Source organism: Bos indicus, chromosome 8 (genome assembly GCF_029378745.1).
Source record: "Bos indicus isolate NIAB-ARS_2022 breed Sahiwal x Tharparkar chromosome 8, NIAB-ARS_B.indTharparkar_mat_pri_1.0, whole genome shotgun sequence".
NCBI lineage: Eukaryota > Metazoa > Chordata > Mammalia > Artiodactyla > Bovidae > Bos > Bos indicus.
Window position 1 is genome coordinate 72,758,595 of NC_091767.1, and position 23,654 is coordinate 72,782,248.

At 41.6% G+C, this 23,654-nt stretch overlaps 2 protein-coding genes across 3 annotated transcripts in view; one reads left to right on the forward strand and one right to left on the reverse strand.

Moving 5' to 3' along the window:
- The window catches only part of KCTD9 (potassium channel tetramerization domain containing 9), an 81,186-nt gene extending 75,107 nt beyond the window's left edge, over positions 1-6,079 (reverse strand). Inside the window, exon 1 of the mRNA XM_019966379.2 lies at positions 5,924-6,079. Within this exon, the coding sequence (XP_019821938.1) occupies positions 5,924-5,971 (48 nt within the window). The 5' untranslated portion in view covers positions 5,972-6,079. The remainder of the gene's footprint in view (positions 1-5,923) is intronic.
- A 620-nt stretch (positions 6,080-6,699) lies between these two features.
- The window catches only part of CDCA2 (cell division cycle associated 2), a 43,456-nt gene continuing 26,501 nt past the window's right edge, over positions 6,700-23,654 (forward strand). Inside the window, exons 1-6 of one of the 2 annotated variants that reach the window (XM_019966378.2) lie at positions 6,700-7,166; positions 8,023-8,086; positions 8,179-8,352; positions 9,602-9,747; positions 21,412-21,562; positions 22,869-23,071. In XM_019966378.2, coding sequence (XP_019821937.2) covers positions 8,023-8,086; positions 8,179-8,352; positions 9,602-9,747; positions 21,412-21,562; positions 22,869-23,071 — 738 coding nt within the window. In that variant the 5' untranslated portion in view covers positions 6,700-7,166. Of the gene's footprint in view, positions 7,167-8,022; positions 8,087-8,178; positions 8,353-9,601; positions 9,748-18,632; positions 19,175-21,411; positions 21,563-22,868; positions 23,072-23,654 lie in introns of those variants that run through there. The other variant, XM_070794945.1, reaches the window with a different exon arrangement.

Sequence of the window (23,654 nt, forward strand, 5' to 3'; positions counted from 1 at the left end):
CTTGTGAGACTTTTTGTACTCCAGACTTGTTACAATGAACATCTTTTATGCAAAAAGAGAAAAAAGTTATAACTTACAGTTTCCATAGCTCTAGATACTAGATTTACAAATAAGAATTATTTTAGCAATTGACAAGTAATCTGGTAATGAACAACGTTTTTTAAATGAGATCACCAAAGGGCCATCGATGAGAAAAAACAGCACTGAAATTACTAGCAAGAATTTTACAGTACTGAATATTTGAAAATTCCCTTTAAGTTGGGCCAATATACTTGTTTTTCGTTTGAAAGGCAATTGCAGCATTTGTTTTCAACAAAATTGCTTTAGCTGACTCTCTTGAGTATACTAACAAATAACTCACAAGTACGATTGCAGACATAATACTTAAAATCTTTTATATAAGCCAATGAGATATCAGATTTTAAAATGGGATGCAATTTTTAAAATGTGATACACCTGGAAAAGATTTTAAGTTGGTGCGATTCAAACAGGCTACATATATACTTTTCATTATCTATCAACACTGTTGAGAAAAGGTGACGTTGGAAAGCTTGTATGTCATGGATATGAATTCTGTTACTTACTAAGCTTATTACTCCAGTCCTCAGAGAGGCCAAGCATTTATAAAATGTTCATGCTTACAATGGCTATCTGTTTCATGTGTGTTATACTTCCTAGTGTGGACTTCAAGTTTTCATGTCACTATGATTAACCATTTTAATAACCTAGGCACTATACTTTGAATGGAAGCATTCTATGGAGAAAATTGAGAAGTATGTCTATTAAACTTTATGGCCACTAGATTATATTAGTGTTTAACTTAATTCTTTCTAAAGTTCAGATCCCATTACAAATGAAAGCTATCCACCGACTAAGAAAGTAAAAAATGCCTACCAGGACATATCAGTTTAATGAAGTTTAGTTTACCTTTAAACATTGTTCTCAAATCGTAACCTATGCTATTCAAATTTACAAAGTAAAACCTATATTTAAAACGTGTTTTTCTTACACGCCCACAGTACCTATTACATAATATACAATCAATAAACACGTACTGGATTTATGAAAGTCAATTTACCCAACTGGCCCACCAATCACAATAACTAAATGTAGAATGAAGTTATCTACCCTTTCAGCTTCATACATTTTAAAAAATTAAAATTATTTTATTTCTAAAAATGATGACTCTAAGACATATTAAAATATTCCAAATTTTTAAACACACACACACACACAGGCGTTGAAGAGAATATGGATTAACGAGAAGATTTATGCCATGCTCATGGGATATAAATTATTGCAATGACTTTGAAAAATTTGACATTCTTAAAAAAACTAAACATTCACAAAAACTAACATCCAATAATTACAACCCTAGAGCAGTGGTTCTCGAAAGTGAGTTCTCTAAACCAACAGCGTTAGGATCATTAAGGGGTAGATTAAAAATTAAACTCCTAGCCTTAACTCAGACCCTGGGAATTTACAGCTCTGGGGGTGGTGTGTGCTCTGTGGCCCAGTGTTCGACTCTGTGCAACCCATGATTATAACCTACCAGGCTCTTCTGTCCATGGAACTTTCCAGGCAGGAATACTGGAGTGGGTTGCCATTTCCTCCTCCAGATGATCTTCCCAACCCAGGGATGGAAACTGCATCTCGAGTCTCCTATATTAGCAGGCGGATTGTTTACCGCTGAGCCACCTGGGAAGCCCCTGGGGGTGGGCCTAGCAATAGTTGATCAGTTTCTCCAGGTGATTCCAATGCATGCTCAAGTGTGCAAACCATTCCCCTAGAAAGACACTTGCACATGCGCACCAGGCTATGCCACACTATTCAGGACTATCAACTTCATAGCAAAGTATAAAGAAAATAAACACCCCAACTGTCCATTGACAGGAGAATGGGTAAATTGTGATAGTATTTGTATATAATTTGCATAATTATTATAAAGGAGTGAAAATGACTAAACTATCACTATGTGGAACAATATGGATGAATTCTTAGAAATGTATTCAATGGAGAACGCAAATCCAGAAAGCAAGTTTCTTATTATTTTGATTTCAATATGCGTAAGCTTTACATAGATTTTTCATCTTTCTTCAACTTAATACAACAAATTCAACTCTGGATACTTACTAACAACATATTTCTGACTTAATTCTAAAGCCAGATTTAAACAGGTCTTGAGCCAAGATTGTAAACATCGGCACAGAATTAAGATCTATTTCACATCCCACTATGGCTGCAGTGCCTGGCATGGTGCTTCATATGACAGTACTCAGTCACTGCTGATTTAATTTAATCAATGAATAAGGTATACAAAAAGCCTGGTTGAATATTCTGAAGAAAGAAAAAGCAACTTAAGTCCACAACGCTCAGAAACATGGAACTGACATCAGGTAGCTAAGAAGCCACTCACTGCATTCTCATTTCAAATTCCTTGATGCCAACTGTTACAGAGAATATTAAAAGAGAACGGGAATTCCGAGGCATGTGGAGAAAGGATGAAAAGATTCAAACCTGACTCTGGTAGCAACTTAAAAAAATGAAAATTTAAAGAGTCCAATTTTTTAGAAATATGGGCTTCAAGTTCTTTTGACTAGGCACCCATCCATGAAACACTTGGGGGGATATACTCAAATATCCATGTATTCATTTACTTCCCGGTGGCTCAGAGGTTAAACTAATTTACAAAGTATACACCACTGGCAGGGAAAACATAATTTCCCAAATGAGAAAAGGACTTTTAATGACTTAAGACAATGAGTCAACCAGTAAAAATCCCTTAAATATATATCATTAAATTTAGTGAACTCCTGCCAAATATAAGATTGACTTTAAACACTAAAAGAAAAAAAAGTCTAAAGTGATTTTTGTGTGCTGGAAAATATTTTTAAATGTCTTGCTAATTGGGATGATCTCATCCGATTATCATTGGCTACTATTTCAAAGAACAATCAACATTTAGGGAGCAGCCAACCAGTTGACGCACTCAATGACTAAAAGCACCTGTGTCCTTCAAGATTGGCCAAATCAAGTCTTGATGTAATTTTGTATCTTTAAGTAAAAACAAAAAAAAACTTAAAAGGTGTAGTATTTCTTCTTAAATTACTGGATCCTCTTGCACGCCCTGTGAGGTAGACAACCTTACTTGGGAAAGCATCACTTTAATGAAGGCACAACTTACCCCTCCCCACAACCTGTCTTCAACATCAAAACATTCAGTATACTTCCGTTTACTCAATATACAAAGTCAAAAGTCGTGGTGAGCATATGTTGTCCTCTACAATGACTAAAGGAGATCAGCCCTGGGTGTTCTTTGGAAGGAATGATGCTAAAGCTGAAACTACAGTACTTTGGCCACCTCATGCGAAGAGTTGACTCATTGGAAAAGACTGATGCTGGGAGGGATTGGGGGCAGGAGGAAAAGGGGACGACAGAGGATGAGATGGCTGGATGGCATCACCGACTCGATGGACATGAGTTTGAGTGGACTCCAGGAAATGGTGATGGACAGGGAGGCCTGGCGTGCTGTGATTCATGGGGTTGCAAAGAGTCGGACATGACTGAGTGACTGAACTGAACTGAAATGACAGTGACTAAAAAATGCAGAGTTGGATACAACTTTGCGACTGAACAACAATCTGCAGTGACTCTGCCTTCCCAACTCCAAGCTTCACCACCCAGTGTTGGCAATTGCTCAACAAGCTTTAAAGGAGGGAAACTTATGTGAAAAAAAAAAAAACAGGCATTACTCTTAGGGCCGGATAACAAAAACAGAAGCTAGGTAAGTATGGAGATAATGAAAGTGACACAGATATTCCAACTGGTGGACAAGAGACCAAACTGTTTATCTTGCAGTAGTGCTCTGTTTCAGTTTCATGAAAATCATGTCAAGATCATGCCAACCCCGGCTAAGTACAGTCACTTCATCTATACAAAAATGCAGGCTGTTATGTATTATTCTGCTCTCTTTGGTCAAATAAGAGTAATTTTTTAAAATCAGTATTTTTTTTTTAATCAGTTTAAGGGGAGGGGAGGAAACACTGAAAACTTTGGCACAGAATATGTTTTTCAGTTAAGCAGTAAAGATTATCACATGTCTTTTTAATTTTTTTTTGTTGATTCGCACTGCCTGTGGGATCCTAGTTCCCCGATCAAGGATTGAACCTGCACCCTTGGCTGTGAAAGCATGGAATCCTAACCACTGGACCACCAGGGAAGCCCCTGACTTAACTTTCAATATTGAATCATATTAGCCTTTTCCAATATGAGTTTTTATAATGTTTGTAATTAACTATTTGAGAAGTTTTTTCCAATTTCCAAGATTCTCTAGCAAAATATTTAAGTAAACTAATATTTAAATCCAAAAAGCTAACCTAGTCAAAAGTACGTTTAAAAAAAAAAAAAAAAAGCCACCTTAATAAAAATATGGCAAGACTAAGCCAGCCAATTTTTGACAAGAATAAAACTCAGTAGTTTCAGGAGAAGTAGTTAAAAATTTATGGCTGGGTCTAAACATCTTGTCTTCCATGAAATAACATAGCAGAGACGTTGAAGAAAAGGGTCAGTCACAGGCCTGTTTTCAAGAACATACTACAATTTTAACTTTGGATATACTAAATATTTCTTTCAGTAACAACATAGGTTTTGGGTTATGAGTAGTAGTTATCAACAGACAAACCAGGTACAGAAAAAGTTAATAGTCAGAAATAAACTGAATGTTGTGAAGAATTTATGAAAACTCAATTACTTGAATTTATGCTACTTCTCTTTTAATGAATATTAAATCTCTAAAAACCAGAAGAACACGATAATTGCAGTCAAAAAACTACAGCGTGGTTCAAATCTTTAGAGCACTTTTACTCAAAACTGCAGAGTAGTTGGAAAGCCATTTTTTTATACCGTGGCACAATTGCGCTATTTAAAAATTTACAGTGTGTGCAAAAGATGCGGAAAACATGCTGGCAGATAAGACAGGGAGCCCAATCTTCAACTCCGACTCTGTTGCTTAGTAATTTCTAGATGTCATTTAGCCACACCATAAATGTCTGCCTTGAACGGTCAAATTTTCCAAAGACGCCGAACAACTTTCATGGGTGGGGCAAGGGGCTGAGAAGGAACAGGATACATTTTGGCTTGCTCCAGCGATGGAAAAATATTCAGCACCACACCCTCAACAAAGGCCTAACACAGCAAAGAGTAATGTCCAATCCATCCACTTCGGTCTATTGTCCCAGTCCTCTAAGAAACTAAAATAGTACGAAATATTAATAAAGCGAGTACAGAAGTTTTGGCGGCGGTGGTGCTGTGGGATCCTAAAAGGTGGGTGGGTGGGGGGGGTGACCATCTAGAAAATGTCACTATTATTTCATCCCTTTATACGACTTAGGCTGAGAGAACGTTTTACTTAGCCACGGATAGAAAGTTTTAATTGTTTTCACCTGATCACCCTTAAATGCTTTAGTTGTTAACCAACACTTTCTGGAGCGGACCATTACTCAGCACGAAGGTGGGAACCAGCGCCTTCTGCAGCCACGGGCGGGGGGCAGCGGGGTCTTGGCGGAGGTGGGAAGCGGAATTTGAGCATCAGGTGACAGTGACCGTCCCCACGCCCTCCAAGTCCTCTGTACTCCAGGACCCACACCTGGTCTTGAGAACATTTAAGCCCAAACTGACCTGCGCCGGTCCCCAGAGCAGCTGGGGAGTCCAAGGGCAGGCGCGGGCTAGGGATCCCAGGGTTGGGGAGGCCTCAGGGACCCAAGGTCGGCCTCCTCCCTGACGCCCCCTGCCCCGGCGCACGCCCACCTCCCCGCTTCCAGTCCCTCTCCCCAACTTCAGCCCTCTGCCCCGCAAGCCCGCTCCGCACTCCGCTGCCCTCGCCCCCCGCAGCCCGGCCCGCCTCGCCTCCTCCCGACCCCCTTACCTTTCCATTCTTGGGGCTGCCGTTAAGGAACAGGGTCACCCGCCTCATTGCGTTGCCCCCACCGGATCCTGAGTGAGTCGCCACCCTCCCACCTGTCTCTCCTCCCACCTTTTTCTTCTCCCGCCCTTCCCCTCCCTCCACCCACTCGGACTCTCCTCCCTTCGCCACCTTCCTTCCTTTACTGACACACACACACACAAGCACGCACACTCCGTCCCACACCCCAAGGTTGGCCGGTCCTCCTTCCCACCCCGCCCCTGGGCTCTTCAGTCAGTCTGGGGCCCTTCCCCCACCTCTCCCAGACTGACTCTAAGCTCCGCCAATCATCCGGCAGCGCAGGGCAGCACTCAACCAATCATCCCCCTGCACTGGGTGGGCTCTTACTAACCCAACCCAGGTGGAAGGAGGGAAGAGAGGCTGCAGTCTAGCCGACAGGGAAGGGTTATCAGCCAATCAGAGCTCAACCTGGAGCCGAACGGCGGCTCAAAGCATTACTGAGCAGGCGCAAAGCCAACACCAGGTAGAAGTAATCTGCATACGAAGGCGGGGTTTGAGAGAAGGAGGTGGAGCGCTGGAAGTGATCCATACCCAGTCAGCGTCTCCCAACTTTAACACCTCCCCCTCGCCCAACCCACAGAGGAAACGGCTGAGGCTGGGGCTCGCTGATTGGGTAAGAGCCGGTCCGCTTTTCTGTCCTGATTGGTCCAAGGATTCTTTTCGAAGTTTGCAGCATCCAATCGAAAGGCGGGGTACGGCACAAAAAACTACCCGAAGGGCTCTTCCGCGAGGCTGTCACAGAAAGTAGTCCCTGCGGACAGAGGTCAACAGCTGGTCTCTTTGGTCAGTGTGTTATCGGCAGCTAGTAGTGGTGTCTCTTCGAGCCCACGAAGCCTCTCCTGTTCCTGGGACGGCGATGTAGAGGCCTGGCAGGGTTCGGGATGCGCGCGCACACGTGCATGTGGTGGCGGCGTAGAGATTCGCAGAGTAACGCCCGGACGCCGAGGAGGCGGGGCGGCGATTTGAATCAGGCGGCGGTCCGAGCCCTCGCGGAAGGAAGGCTGTAAGGGACTCTGGTCGCAGGTTGGGGTGTTGGCGGCGGGGGATCTGGGAGCCCCCCGCGGATGGCTTGGCGGCCGATAGTTGTTTTCTCGAGAGAATGCTTCAGGACCAAAGAGCCGAGATCTAGAAGGCACGGCAGCCCCAACATTCATCGGAGTAGCGTTCAAAATAAACCCTACGGGAGGTAAGGCAAGTGATCTGGTTCGGATTTCAGAGACTAGTGCAGATTCAGGGCTTCCTTGGTAGCTCTGACGGTAAAGAATCCGCCTGCAATGCGGAAGGCCTGGGTTCGATCCCTGGGTTGGGAAGATCCCCGGGAGAAGGGAATGGCAACCCACTCCAGTCTTCTTGCCTGGATAGTCCCATGGATAGAGGAGCCTGGCTGTCTACAGTCCATGGGGTCGCAGAGTCGGACACGACTAAGCACAGCACAGTGCCGCAAATCTGTTTCTTCGGGGGGTTTTCTCAGCAGTGTGTTCCACTGGATCACCCGCGTGCTTTTTAACGTGCAAACTCCTGAGGTCTGGGCAAACCTCCTGAATTTTGGGGAGTCTGCAAAAGGTGCGTCTCTAACAGAGTGCCCAGATGAGTCTGATGTTCCCTAAGGTTAAAAATCCTTGGCTTACGGGGTCTGCTTCGTTTCATCCCGAAGAGCAGTCTCCTCCATTCCTCTTTAATTTGAGGTCCTAAAGTAGTCTTTTGACATCTGTTTTCGTGCCAGTGTAGTAGACTGTGTTGGGCTTCCCTGGTAAAAAAAAATCCGTCTGTCAGCGTAGGAGCTGTCTGGTTCAATTTCCTGGGTCGGGAAGATCCCCTGGAGAAGGAAATGGCAACCCACTCCAGTATTCTTGCCTGGGATATCCCATGGAAAGAGGAGCCTGGCCGGCTACAGTCCATGGGGACACAAAAGAACACGACTTGGCGACTAAACAGCAACAGCATGGATTGTATTAAAATTCAGTCTTGAAAGAGGATCTCAATCAAATCACATTAATCTTGGAGGTGAGGTTATTTTTCTTTTTCCTCCTCTCTCTCTTTAGATGGATACTTGTTCACAAGAGAGCGAGCCCCTTCAAACCAAGGAGTCTCCTATTAATAACGCTGGTATGTAGAGATCTTTTGTCTCTGTGAAATTTAAGGTTTAAATATTTATCTTCTAATGATGTTTAACCTCTACCACATGTTGTCTGTTTCAGGAAAAACCCCTTTAGTTTTGGGAAATGGGAAGCTTGTAACTCCCCACAAGCAGGCAGCTGAAATGACTCCTAATTGTTACACATCAGAGACTTTTAAATCACCTTTGAACTTTTCCACAGTAACTGTGGAGCAATTGGGAATTTCACCTGAAAGCTTTGTAAATAACTCTTCAGGTAAGAACTGTTGTCCTTTTGTTGCAATGCTTTTAAAAGTTTAAAAATTAAACTCTGTACTGTTCACCTACCCCATCTAGCTTAGTATGCTATGTATCTAAATTGATTCGCTCTCAAACTTACTAGATCAGGGTGCCAGGGCACCAAGATGATGATGTTCCTGATTCACAGCTATGCTCTGTATTTAAACTGGAGAAAGATATGTGTGCAAATTGCTCTTTGACTCAACACATGGAATACAGGAGAGTGTATGCCCTAAATAGTAATTCATTTAACAGTCATGTATAGCAAAAATGAGAGAAAGTTGAAAGGCAACTAAGAAAATATGAAATTGAAAGAGTAGGGTATGCCTCTTCAAACTTACAAACAGAAAATTGACCCAGGCTTATCCCCCTTACAGAGTAGAAGTAAAATTCACTTTTGAAGTCTGTTTTTCCTGGAGAAGAAAGAAATAATAAGAATGGAATTAGATAACAGCATTTAAGTATGGAGGAAAATGTGCTTGAAAGCCAAAGGGCACTAGCTTAATAACACATAATGGAGATAAGACCATAGTGGCAAACCATCCTGTGCTTCCTTCTCAAGAACATCCCACTTGGTACTTCCCTGGTGGTCCAGTGGTTAAGACTCCAAGCTCCCAATGCAGGGGACCAAGGTTGGATCTCTGGTCTGGAAACTAGATCCAGCATGCCACAACTTTTTTAAAAAAAAAGAAGAAGAAGAACGCTCTTAGACCTTTAGAAAGCTAGACTTATTTTGTGTGTTTAGGTGTGCAGCTGGAATTCAGGGTAATGTGCTGAAGGTAGACAAATATCAAGGAGAAACAAATCGTCTTGAGATAGCAGAACTTGAAAGTATGTGCCAAGGGGGAGATTGTCCTTGGAGATTAGACTAATTCACATAAAGGGAAATTCTTAGTCCAAAGCAAGTGATACCAATCCTGTGCAGGAAATATGAAACAAAATATGAGGCGTGTTAATTCAAATGTGTTATACAACTATTTGATAAACGCTTTCTATATTCTGGGCACAGCTCCAGGGCATGGAATAAATCAGTAGTCAAAACAAAGGTCCCTACCCAAAAACTGATGATGTTTGACCAGTCTTCCTTACAGTTTTCCATTTAGATTTCTGTATCACTTTTTTACCATGTTCTCTCTCAGGCTAGTGGATCATGGGGGTATTCAGGGCATGATTACTGATGATTGCCTTTTGTTTTGTTCCAACATAAAAGAGAGTTTTCATTACAGGAAAGTCATCACCCTACCTTAAAAAATCCAGACGGCGCTCTACAGTTGGTCTTCGGGGCCTTCCTGAAACAAACCATCTAATTCGTTTCGTTGCCGAGCAGCGGAGTTTAAAGAATGCTTCATTGACCCAGACTTCCCCTTTTCAGGTATGGTGTTCTTCTAAGTTCCATCATGAATTCTTCTAGGAGGATGTTTTGCTCTGTTTAGAAAGCTTTTGTACAGTGTTGGAGCTCTGCAGTGCACCTCACCTGTTTTGAATCTGATGAGAGAATATCTTCTCTGTGTCTTACAGAGATTTTGACCTTAGCAGAAATGTTGATGTTGAGCATGGATCTAGTAAGAGTTATGAGATGCTGTATGGAAATGGCATTCTGGAAGTGCTTTCTATTTTATTTGCCAATTGTTGTCTAGTTGCTTTCTGGTTTTGTGTAATGAGGTGAGGCAGTGTTTGTTTTTCCAACCTTCTTCTTTTAATGTTTCATCTGTAAGTGTCTAATAATAACTGCTATGCATTGGCATGTCAAGATATAAGAGTTCCCCCCCCCGCCACCCCATAAAATATATTTGGGATAACTTTGTGGAAAGGAGCTAAGTATTTGTCTATTGATGGGAAAGTATTTAGATGTTTTTACCAATTTTTATTAGACTAATAAATGCTTCTAAAAAGTCAAATAGTAGAAGACTTGTGGTGAAAGACGGTCTCTGGCTTGTCCTTCTTTGGCTCTTTTGGTCTGGACCTTCCTATTTGAAAAGGTACACCTATTGGCACTTCTTTATCTTTCAGTTTTAGACCCTGTGTATATGGAAGGCTGTTTACTGCACTGCAAGCCTTCTCAAAAGTTATCTGTAAGTTCCTGGGAATCTGTGAGTCCCATCCAAGAGGTCCATGAGGTCAAAAGTATGTTTTGAAACAGCACTAGGATGTTAATTTGCCCTTTTTTTCACTCTATTGATGTTATATTCATGGTGTAAAAGCTGATAGCACCAAGCAGTCATTTTACCTTCATCACTGTTCAGCATTCACAGGAAATAATAATAAGTCCAGTATCACTTAACTTCCTTGATGAAGCAATAAAAAAATCATCCATTTTAATTTTTCAACCCTGAAATATTATGAGTGATGAAATGGGAAGTGGAAACCACGCACTTTCAAAGTACATACCAAAGTGTGGTGGATGTTTCCAGAAAAATCGTGGATGTGACTGGTCGGCGCTGAGAGTTGAACTAGCTATTATTTTCATGGAACATCATATTTATATGACAAACAGACACGGTTAGCCAGACTTGGGAATGTGCCTGGCATTTTCTCAGAAATGAACAGTGAACTTGCCGTTTCAAGGAAAGACAGGTATTTCTTCCCAATGAAAAAAATTCAAGTTTTTGAGAGAGAATCAGAATCATGAAAAACTTGTATTCACCACCACTCTGAACTTACTGGACAACTTCCCAGTGACTGCTTTTCTGATGGGTCCGTGAGGCTATTAATGAATGTGATGTTTGGATATTGCATAATAAAATATGTCAGCATTTGAAAGATACGCACAGCTGAATGAACCAGTATTTTCTGCATGACAAGTGCTTGCAAAATATACCTTCAAGTTGCAGGATAAGCCCATGGATTCTAACATAACATAATATGAAAAGTTCATTGGCCTAACTTGAACTTTTGACTAATTTTTAACTAATTTGAACTTCGTATTTGACATTGCAACTAACCTTTAAGCAATCTTTATTGAATTTTATGGTGCATTAAAGAAAAATGTCCACAATTCTGAAAAAGTTCTTGAAATACTCTTGATAGATACAACCCACATGAATTGAGAGTCTTTGAAGTGCTCAGTCATTTTTTAGAGTGTAAAGACTTGAGAACTGTGTTAGAGTAGATGGCAGCATGGCCTGTGGGGTTGTATTGCTGGTGTTTGATTCTTGGGTTTATTGTTAGTTCATTGTGACTTTGGCAGATTAGTTGACTTCTGTGTCCGTTTCCTCATGTATAAAATGGGTTATAATAGTAGCAAGAATTTTATGAGGATGAATAAATCAATACACATGAAGTAATTACAACTCTGCCTGGAGCGTGGTATTTGTTGTTGTTTTGGCTGTGCTGCACGCCACGTGAGATCTTAGTTCCCCAATCAGGGATCAAACCTGCAGCCGCAACATTGGAAGCGTGGAGTCTTAATCACTGGACCACCAGGCAAGTCCCTATGTTTTATATTTGCTGTCATTGTTTTTATTTCTGTGAAAAATGAGGGTTTTGTGCTCTCACATCTCCTAACCAAAACTATTCCAACACTTTCCCCTTCCTGCCAATACAACCAATTACAATGTTGGTTTAAATAAGGGTTTCTTGTGTATTATCTATGGTGTTTGTGTGCTTGTGTGCGTGTGTACACAGCTGCATCCAATTCTTTGCAACCCCTGGACTGTAGCCTGCCAGGCTCCTCTGTCCATGGGATTCTCCAGGCAAGAATAAAGAATACTAGAGTGGGTTGCCATTTTCTTCAGGAAATCTTCCCAACCCAGGGATCGAACCTGCATCTCCTGCATTTTTTGTTTGTTTGTTTGTTTAATCTTTTATCATGTAATCTTGAGAATCCCTACACTCTGACAGAACTGTAAATCTTAGGAGTCCATCTATTCTTTTCTCATTTCTAAGTGCCCTCTGACTTAGATTGGCTTCGATCTAGATTTGCTGGACAGCTGTCACTTCATGACTTCCTTTCACCATCCTTGGTAATTTCCTTTTTCTGTGCTATTTGTATTTCCTTTCTCCATAATCTCATATCTTTTCTTGGTGCACTGCCTCATTTTTCTGGAGCCTCTGCATATCTGACAAAGTTTATCCTACCAACATAATTGAATTATGATATATCCTGTATCGAAATCTGGGTTGGACCTATTTTCCTTCAAAATTTTGAAATTTTGAAGGCATTTTCTGTTGTATTTTAGCTTAGAGAATGAAAAAATCCTATTCATTCCTTCATTCATTCAACTTATCTTTGATTCCCTATCCTTTGTTTGGCCTTCTTTTTCATTCTGGAAGCTCCATTCCTGCTGTTATAAAATATCATGATGGGACTATCTCTCATGGTGGCCTGTTGAGGACATTATAGGTTTTTCTTCCTTAGATCTCGGGGTCTCATTTTACTACTTAATTGTTTTAGGTTCTGGCTCACGCTCAAATCTTTTCTTCAGATGCCTAGTGATCCTTGACTCTGTTCACATTTAAAAGTGCGACACTTTGAAAATTGCTCGTGCTCAGTCACAGAGTCTGATCAAACTCCAGCAGACAGTGAAGGACAGGGAAGCCTGGCGTGTTGTGGTGCATGGGGCTGCAGAGAGTCAGAGACCACCAAGCGACTGAACAACAACAAGCTTGAGGATTGTTCGTTTCATTTCTGTGATATTTTAGTTCCGTTCAGTTCAGTTCAGTCGCTCAGTCGTGTCTGACTCTGCGACCCCATGAATCACAGCACGCCAGGCCTCCCTGTCCATCATCAACTCCCAGAGTTCACTCAGACTCACCTCCATCGAGTCAGTGATGCCATCCAGCCATCTCATCCTCTGTCGTCCCCTTTCCCTCCTGCCCCCAATCCCTCCCAGTATCAGAGTCTTTTCCAGTGAGTCAACTCTTCACATGAAGTGGCCAAAGTACTGGAGTTTCAGCTTTAGCATCATTCCTTCCAAAGAAATCCCAGGGCTGATCTCCTTCAGAATGGACTGGTTGGATCTCCTTGCAGTCCAAGGGACTCTCAAGAGTCTTCTCCAACACCACAGTTCAAAAGCATCAATTCTTCGGTGCTCAGCCTTCTTCACAGTCCAACTCTCACATCCATACATGACCATAGGAAAAACCATAGCCTTGACTAGACGAACCTTTGTTGGCAAAGTAATGTCTCTGCTTTTGAATATGCTATCTAGGTTGGTCATAACTTTCCTTCCAAGGAGTAAGCGTCTTTTAATTTCATGGCTGCAATCACCATCTGCAGTGATTTTGGAGCCGAAAAAAATAAAGTCTGACACTGTTTCCACTGTTCCCCCATCTATTTCCCATGAAGTGATGGGACTGGATGCCATGATCTTCGTTTTCTGAATGTTGAGCTTGAAGCCAACTTTTTCACTCTCTTCTTTCACTTTCATCAAGAGGCTCTTAGTTCTTCACTTTCTGCCATAAGGGTGGTGTCACCTGCATATCTGAGGATATTGATATTTCTCCCGGCAATCTTGATTCCAGCTTGTGCTTCTTCCAGTCCAGCGTTTCTCATGATGTACTCTGCATATAAGTTAAATAAGCAGGGTGACAATATACAGCCTTGACGTACTCCTTTTCCTGTTTGGAACCAGTCTGTTGTTCCACGTCCAGTTCTAACTGTTGCTTCCTGATCTGCATACAGGTTTCTCAAGAGGCAGGTCAGGTGGTCTGGTATTCCCATCTCTTTCAGAATTTTCCACAGTTTATTGTGATCCACACAGTCAAAGGCTTTGGCATAGTCAATAAAACAGAAATAGATGTTTTTTTGGAACCCTCTTCCTTTTTCCATGATCCAGCGGATGTTGGCAATTTGATCTCTGGTTCCTCTGCCTTTTCTAAAACCAGCTTGAACATCAGCAAGTTCACGGTTCACATATTGCTGAAACCTGGCTTGGAGAATTTTGAGCATTACTTTACTAGCGTGTGAGATGAGTGCAATTGTGTGGTAGTTTGAGCATTCTTTGTCATTGCCTTTCTTTGGGATTGGAATGAAAACTGACCTTTTCCAGTCCTGTGGCCACTGCTGAGTTTTCCAAATTTGCTGGCATGTTGAGTGCAGCACTTTCACAGCATCATCTTTCAGGATTTGGAATAGCTCAACTGGAATTCCATCACCTCCACTAGCTTTGTTCGTAGTGATGCTTTCTAAGGCCCACTTGACTTCACATTCCAGGATGTCTGGCTATAGGTAAGTGTGAGTGATCACACCATGGTGATTATCTTGGTAGTGAAGACCTTTTTTGTACAGTTCTTCTGTGTATTCTTGCCACCTCTTCTTAATATCTTCTGCTTCTGTTAGGTCCATACCATTTCTGTCCTTTATTGTGCCCATCTTTGCATGAAATGTTCCCTTGGCTGTTAAAATTTAGACAGGGGTTGCAGTGAATCTGGAGATTGTTTTGGGTAGTGTGGACCTTTTAACAAGTGCTTCTTCTAGTACCCGAGCACAAAATACCTTTCCATTTATTTGTGCCTTTTTTCAGTTCCTTTCATCAGTGTCTTACAGTTTTCAAGATACAGATCTTTCACTTCCTTGGTTCAGTTTATTTCTTAGTATTTTATTCTTTTTGATACAAATGTACATGTTCTCTTAAATCTTTTTTCCTATAATTCTTTATTTGAGTGTAGAAACACAACAGATTTTTGTATGTTCATTTTGTACTCTGCAATTTTATTGAATTTCTTTATTCCAACAGTTTTTGAGTGTGGTTGTGTTTGTACATATGTCATATGAAAATGGTGACAGTTTTATTTTTCCCTTTCCAACTTGGATGTCTTTTCTTTTTTTTTTTTCCTAATTGCTGCTTCTTATTCTTTCAGTATTAAGGGATTAGCTAGTGACTTCCTACTGTGTTCAATGAAAAATTAGCCCTCTTTCTTCCTCATCCCTTTTATCATAAACATAGATATGCACTTCCCATCCTTTACAACTTCCCAGTAGATAAGTTACTTGAGTATTCAAGTCTTTATGTTATTGTGACCATGTGTGTTATTTTCACCTGTTTTCCCTTCTGCATTTGTCTTATCCAGCCTTTTCTTTTGAGACATTTTCCTTTAGCACAAACAAATCTTTATCTGTCCCTTTAACTTTCCCTAGGGGATTCCCTGGTGACTCAGACAGTAAAGAATCTGCCTGCAGTGCAGGAAACGCATGTTCAGTTCCTGGGTTAGGAAGATCCCCTAGAGGAGGAAATGGCAACCCTCTCCAGTATTCTTGCCTGGAGGATCCCATGGACAGAGGAGCCTGGTGGGCTGCAGTACATGGGGACATAGTCAGACATGACTGAGCGACTGCCACTTAACTTTCTCTAGACCCCCATGGCGTCCCATTTCTGTGCCTGTCCCTCACGGGAAACTCCTTGAACAGTTGTCTGTCCTGTCTCACTCCTCTTCCATCGTCTCCAGTGACTGTAGCCACTCCACCTGGGCTTCTGCCTTGATCCCAAATGGCCCACACCTTGGCCAAGACCATGATTGATTAAGTCTTACTTTGCATCTTAATCAGCCTTGCCTCAGCATTTGACTGAACTCAGCTACTCCCTCGGAGAGGGCAATGGCACCCCACTCCAGTACTCTTGCCTGGAAAATCCCATGGACAGAGGAGCCTGGAAGGCTGCAGTCCATGGGGTCGCTGAGGGTCAGACACGACTGAGCGACTTCACTTTCACTTTTCACTTTCATGCATTGGAGAAGGAAATGGCAACCCACTCCAGTGTTCTTGCCTGGAGAATCCCAGGGACGGGAGAGCCTGGTAGGCTGCCGTCTATGGGGTCGCACAGAGTTGGACACTACTGAAGTGACTTAGCAGCAGCAGCAGCTACTCCCTCCTTGAAGCACTTTGCTTGGCTCTTGGGGATACCAAACTCACCTCATTTTCTTCTTGTTATTGTCATCCCTGCCTCTGCAGATCTCCCTTTTTTGGTTCTCCCCTCAAAAATGTTTGAGCGCCCCAGGCTCTCCTCTGCCCCCATCTTGTTGCTTTCCTTATGTAAAATAATCCTTTCCCATGACTTTGGACATTGTCTATAGACTTGTGACTCGTAACATTGGCCCAAAGTTCTGTCGAGCTCATACTCAGATACCCTCTTGCCTATTCAGCATCTTCCCTTTGGTGTTTCAGTAAGCACTTCGAGCATTACATGCTGCTGCTACTGCTAAGTCGCTTCAGTCGGGTCCAACTCTGTGCGACCCCATAGACAGCAGCCCACTAGGCTTCTCTGTCCCTGGGATTCTTCAGGCAAGAACACTGACCATTACATGGTCACAGCTAAAGTCTAGGTTTCCATTCCCTACCATTTCCCCACCTCAGCACACACCATCGTCCAGTTGCTCTGGCCAACAACCTGCCAGTCTTCCTCGGTTTCATTTCCTTTTAATCTCTCACATCCAACACAGCATTGCCTTTTCACTTCATTTCAGAAACCTCTCTGTAAGCTCTCATATCTCTCAGCTTGGCTGCTACAGCCCTTATGTGCTTTCTACCTGAATCACCAGCAGCTTCTTCATAACTAGTCTCCTTACTTCTCACCTTCCCTGATCCATCCACCATCCCGCAGAGCAGTCAGAGCGATACACTTCAAGTACGAATAAGGGACTTGCTTGGCAGTCCAGTGGTTAAGACTCCACCCTTCCAATGCAAGGGAGCGCAGGTTCAATCCCTGACTGGGAAACAAAGATTTCACATGCCGTGGGGTACAACAACAACAAAAATAATAAAAATGCTAAAGTATGAATCAGATCAATCACTCTGCATCTTAAAACCTTCCCGTGGATTCCTGTTATGCCTTCAGTTAAACTCAAACCACATCTCGAAGCCTTCATGCCCTCCCTGATCCGAGCCCTGCCCACTCCATCCTCAGCTCCCTGTCTCCTGCCATTTTCTGGGCCCCCTTGCCTTCTTTCTGCCGCATCCTCTCTGCATTCCAGGCCTCTTGTTCTGCCTTGTTCTTGCAGAATGCCTCCCTCTTCTCGTATCTTCCTTTCATTCATATTCATAGTGTTGGTCAGTGAGTCTTGTCCGACTCGCTGCGATCCTGTGGACGCCTCTGTCCATGGGATTCTCCAAGCAAGAATACTGGAGTGGGTTGCCATTCCCTTCTGCAGGGGATCTTCCTGACCCAGGATTTGAACCCAGTTCTCATGCATTGCAGGTGAATTCTTTAGTCTCCCACTTAATGTTTTCGTTTCAACTCAGCTGTTACTTCAGAGGGAGTGCTGTCCTGACTCAAGTAGAGCAGCACTGTTATTACTGAATCACACTCCTTTTTTAGCTTCTCAGTGGCACCTCTTGTACTTGAAATTATATGAATACATTTTCAGAATTTACTCTAGAAAGTCATTTCCTCCTGTATTCTGAGCCTTTCAAATGGTTTCTGGCACAGGGAAAGAATGTTGACTGAATGATATAATTCCTAAGACAAGAGTATCCAAAAAAAGCAGTATGTTTTTTAATGCTTCCTTTACTTTTCGTATATGAATGTTGTTCTCTTTCTCCATCAGAAAATAGAGGAACAATGATTTTGACTGGGGAACCTTTAATTTGTTTAAAGCAGATTTCAAAATGGGCCAGACTCCTAGGAGATTAAACCTAACCTTCCCATGTTCAAATATAAGTTTACAAAAAAGGTACATTAAACATAAATTGTATGGCTTTAGGATAAACCCTTTCTTTCTCTGTATCTCAGATGAGAGTTGACCACCAACCAGCTTTTTATGAGTGTCATGTGCTGTTTATGTCATAAAGGTTTACAGTGTCAACCTGTTTGAATTTTAAATGTTCTATTATGTAACAAAGTTGGCTTTATGAATGTATTTAACTGGGAATAAAATCAAGAGTATGAGCAGATTCATCATCAAACATGGCTTCAAGATTTTAACAGGGTTTTCTCCATATGATATCTTAAAGGGAAGTATTTTTTTATTTTTGCTTATTAGTGGAATTCCTTAAATTGCTGTAAGCTCCAAATCAGTGGAAATATGTTAGTCTAAATAATACAGATGGGGGTGGTGGGAGGGGAGAAGTTCTAGATAGAGAACTTAATCAGTAATTTATTTTACGGGTAACAGAACTCTTACATTATACATCACATTTATCTGGCACTTCTACCCCTGCTCGTGGTTGTTTAGTCACTAAGTCGTGTCTGACTCTTTGGCGACTTCATGAACTGTAGCCTGCCAGGCTGCTCTGTCCATGAGATTTCCAGGCAGGAATACTGGAGTGGGTTGCCATTTCCTTCTCCAGGGGATCGTCCCAGATCAGGGATTAAACCCATGTCTCCTACATTGGCTGGAGAAGGAAATGGTAGCTCACTCCAATATTCTTGCCTGGGAAATCCCACGGAGAAGAGTCTGGTGGGCTACAGTTCATGGGATCACAAAGCATTGGACACAACTGGGCGACCAAACAGCTCCTGCTTTGGCAGACAGGTTCTTTACCACTGACCACCAGGGAAGCTCCCTACCCCCACCTCTGCTAGTACCAATTTAATTTGATGACTCTTCAGCTGTTAGCAGAGTTTCCAGAGAGCTCTGTTTTAACTATTTGGCTTTGTAGTTTGAGCAAATGACTATCTTTCACCTCTGAGGAAGTAAGCCCCCTATGACATCAGAAAGATTTAGCTCAGGGTTGCCAAAGGAGAGAGGATATGTGTAGGAAGGTATCCAAGCTACTGCAGAACACCTGTCTCTTGTTCTGGCCCCTGGTGTGTATATGGATGGAAATGAATAGAGACCAGCGTGGATGGAACTAGTTATACTGAGACCTCCACATGACACAGGGGCCAAGGCAGATCGTCAAATGTTATTTTTAGCAAAATTTGGTAAAATTTCCAAATAGTTTCTTCTTGTCCCTTCTTTGTAGCTCTGTCTCCAGAATTTGTTGTTTTCCTGTAACCTTAATCTCCATATAGTCTCTCTCTCTCTTTTATTATTGGGTAAACCCTTCACTAACTGTGTAGACAAAACATTCTTAATACTGATTTTAATTTTTTAATTTTTACTTTTTATATAATTTCTAAAGTTTATATTCTGCTTATAGGTATTACAAAGTATTGGTTATATTCCCTGTGTTGTACAATATATCCTTGTAACCAGTGTTACATCCACTAGTTTGTACCTCCCACTCACCACCCCCCCAATCCATATTACTCCCGTCCCATAAAAAGTATTTTGTTCTCTAGAGCTGTCTGATTGTTTTTTGTTATATTCTCTAGTTCGTTGTGTTTTTATTTTTGCTGTGTTTTTTAGATTCACATATAAGTGATATCGTACAGTATTTGTCTTTGTCTGTCTGATTTCAGTTAACAGGATGCCTTCCAAGTGCATTTGATGCAGGTGGCAAAATTACAGTCTTTTTTATGGCTGAGTAGTATTCCAGTATATTGTGGATGTTCCAGTACACACACTGTGTATCCATTGGTCTGCTGATGGATGCTTAGGTTGCTTTCATATCTTGGCAGTTGAAAATAATGCTATGAACATTGGGGTTCATATATCTCTTCGAGTTAGAGGTTTTAGGGGGTTATATATCCAGGAGAATTGCTGGATCATGTGGTAGTTCTATTTTTAGTTCTTTCAGAGACCTCCGTACTATTTTCCACAGTGGCTACACCAATTTCCATTCCTCCCAACAGCAATGAGGGTTCCTTTTTTTTTGGTCACACCATGTGGCATGCAGAATCTTAGTTACCATCCAGGGATCAAGCCCATGCCCCCTGCAGTGAAGCATGGAGTCTTAACCACTGGACCACCAGGGAAGTCCTGATCTGTGAACTTTTTGATGATAGCTATGCTGACAGCTGTGAGGTGATACCTCACTGAGGTTTTGATTTGCATTTCCCTAATGATTAGTGATGTTGAGCATCGTTTCATGCGTCTGCTGTTCATCCATATTTCCTCTTTGGAAGAAAAGTTCTTCTGTACAGTTTTTAAGAGATAATATACATCATATGTAAACAACATATATAACTCAACGTTCATGAAAGTAAAAGTGTTAGTCACTCTGTTGTGTCCGACTCTTTGTGACCTCATGGACTATAGCCCATTAGGCTCCTCTGTCCATGGAATTCTCTAGGCAAGAATACTAGAGTGGGTTGCCATTTCCTTCTTCAGGGAATCTTCCTGACCTAGGGATCAAACCTGCGTCTCTCAGGTTGCAGACAGATTCTTTACCATCTGAGTCACCAGGGAAGTCATCGAATGTAAAGATTTGTATAACTCTCAAATAATTGGGATGTGTTTTGTCTGGGTTTCTTTTTAAAGTGCTTCCCATCTACTACAGACAGACTTCTCTTCTCTCCTCCATGGGTTTGTCAATATTAGTACTGGCCAACCTGTTGCTCCATGTTTATAGTAATATAAACTTTTAATAGCTACCAAAGAGTAGCTATTGCTCTCTGGTAAGGCTTGCCTGGTAGTTCAGCCAGTAAATAATGCATCTGCAATTCAGAAGACCCCAGTTTGATTCCTGGATTGGGAAGACCTGCTGGAGAAGGGATAGGCTACCCACTCCAGTATCCTTGGGCTTCCCTGCTGACTCAGATGGTAAAGAATCTGCCTGCAATGCGGGAGACTTGGCTTTGATCCCTGAGTTGGGAAGATCCCCTGGAGGAGGACATGGCAACCCACTCCAGTATTCTTGCCTGGAGAATCCCATGGACAGAGGAGCCTGGCGGGCTACAGTCCACGGAGTCGCAAAGAGTCACACACAACTGAGCGACTCAGCACAAGTAGGAGAGAGGAGAAATAGAGATGAGGGCAGCACACTGAATGTTCAGACTAAAAATACATGATTTGGGACTTCCCTGCTGATCTAGTAGTTAAGACTCCATGGTTCCACTAAAGGGAATCCTTCCACTGCAGGGGCACAGGTTCGACTCTTAGGGAACTAAGATCCCACATGCTGAGTGGCATGGCCAGAAAATAAAAAAAAAATGTTTAAAAAATGTTCGATTCAAGGGAGGAGGGTCTCTTCTCTATTAACTTTTTACCTCTGATCTTCAAAAAGCCCATCTTTGGCTTGATTTGTAATGTCCTCTGTGCTTCTATATTTTAACAGGGCAGCCCTGCTTTGTATCGAAATGTTTATTCTTTAAGAGAGCAAATGTCTGCCTTCCATTTGGCTTTTAACTCCATAAAGGAAAACGAGAAAATGACTGACTGTCCTGAATTCTCAGAGGCGGAAGGAGTGTTCAAGACCAGAGGCTCGAGTGAGTAGAAAGAATTCAGTCTGTTTGGACTTTTGCATCTTTTGAGACAAACCTCTGAGATATTAAAAAAAAGATTTACTTCTATAGTGTGAAAGCTATCTTTTCTGAATAGAGCCATAACATTTAAAATTTGGGATGTTTCACACAAAATCTAGATTTCTGATTTCTCTTGAAAAAACATCATTCCTGAGCATACACCTTATGTTTTCATATGGCCACAATTAAGTGTTAAATGTTACAATGTCAGAGCCCATGGACTGCTTCATCTTTAAAATTGGGCCTGCCCATAGATTTGGGTGAACAACGCTTCTTTTTTTTTTTCTTTTTTAATTTATTTTTATATTGAAGGATAATTGCTTACAGAATTTTGTTGTTTTTCTGTCAAACCCTTGGTTTTTTAGAGGATTATTATTAATTTTGGTAAGCATTTATATGAATACCAAACACCCAACCCTGATATTGTAAACAGATATATTTATTCTGACATCTCAATAGCCTGCCATACTCTTTACCATAAATTTTAGATTGTAACTTTTTGATAATTTTTTCTGTCACTTTTGATTTTCCAATCACAAAGCATTTCAGACCCCAGAACTTCACAAAATCCTGGCCTTGCTATAATCAACATAATCCTAAGGTTCCAAATGGTTTTGTTTGGTTTGTTGAACCATCTTCAGGTGCATTTCAACACCTACTTGATTGCAGGGCATTGTTACTAATACAAATCCAGGGCATCTGCCTCTGCAGTACACAACCAGCTCCCATACACTCATTTATATTGGTGATTTGTAACTTACCTATTTTTCAGTTTTTATCTGAGCTTTAAGATATTTTATTTACATAATTGCTATAAATTCTGTGGACAATTAAATTCCCTTTTTGTCCCCAGGAAAAATTGTGGCTGTATTTTTCATAAAATCATATACAGTCAGAACAGAACCAATATTGGAACATAACCACATCCTTTAAAATGTTCAAAAGAAAAGGTTTCATTTTAAATTAAAAAAATAGAATGAGATATTATATCAGAAATGCAAATATATCTTGGTGTATCTTTTGAAAGCCCAAAGAAAGTTAATTCTGATAATTGTTATCTTTTTAGTAGTCATGTTGTCTTGCATTTCAGTTAGATTTCCTTTTTTGAATAAAAATGTACTACTAGATTTTCCTTTTCATTGTTAAAGGATTTATGTTCAAGCATTAAATTACATCATGAAATTATAATGATGGGTGCAGTTTTCAAATGATATTGTAAAAGAAAATCTTGGAACCTGTGTTTTGCTTTTATTTTGTTTTGTGTACCTAGCCAAAAAGGAAAGTCTTGGTGAATGTCAGCTGTCTGAGTTCTCTGCACAGTCATCGTCCAAACGTCGGAGACTATCCTCTCCAAGCAGCTCTGACGTAAATCTAACTGATGCGGTTGATCTCCAGGCCTGCGGTGTTAATATGGCTGCTTGTCCCAGTACAGACATGAAGTGTGCTGTTGAAACTTGTGCTGGTCTCTCCCAGGTAATGCACTTACTGGGAACAGGAAATGCAGTTTTGGTCTTTCTAGCTAGCAGTTTGAGGACTGTCAATGCCCTTTTGCAATTGTAGTACTTATGTACGTTGTGTTGCAGTGTTTGGGGCTTCCCAGGTGGGTCGGTGGTAAAGGAACCCACCTGCCAATGTAGGAGACACAGGTTCAGTCCCTGAGTCTGGAAGATCCCCTGGAGAAGGAAATGACAATCCACTCTAGTATTCTTGCCTGGGAAATCCCATGGACAGAGGAGCCTGGTAGGACTACCATCCACAGGGTTGCAAAAGATTTGGACTTGACTTAGTGACTAAACAGGAACAACAACATGCTATTACTATATTTGAGCTGGGTTTTAATTGTGTGTGTATGAGGGATTTCCTGCTTGTTAAATTTTTATGTGGTTGGTTGGCTTACTGGCTGTGATAGACTGCTTTGATCAATATGTTGCTTTTGATATGAAAAACACTATGCAAAATGAAGCCCTGTGATCTTCTATTTGCGATGTATTATTCTAGATACCAATGGTACCATGGTGAGAAAGTCCCAGTCCCGCCCTTGAACAGCATTTTGTCT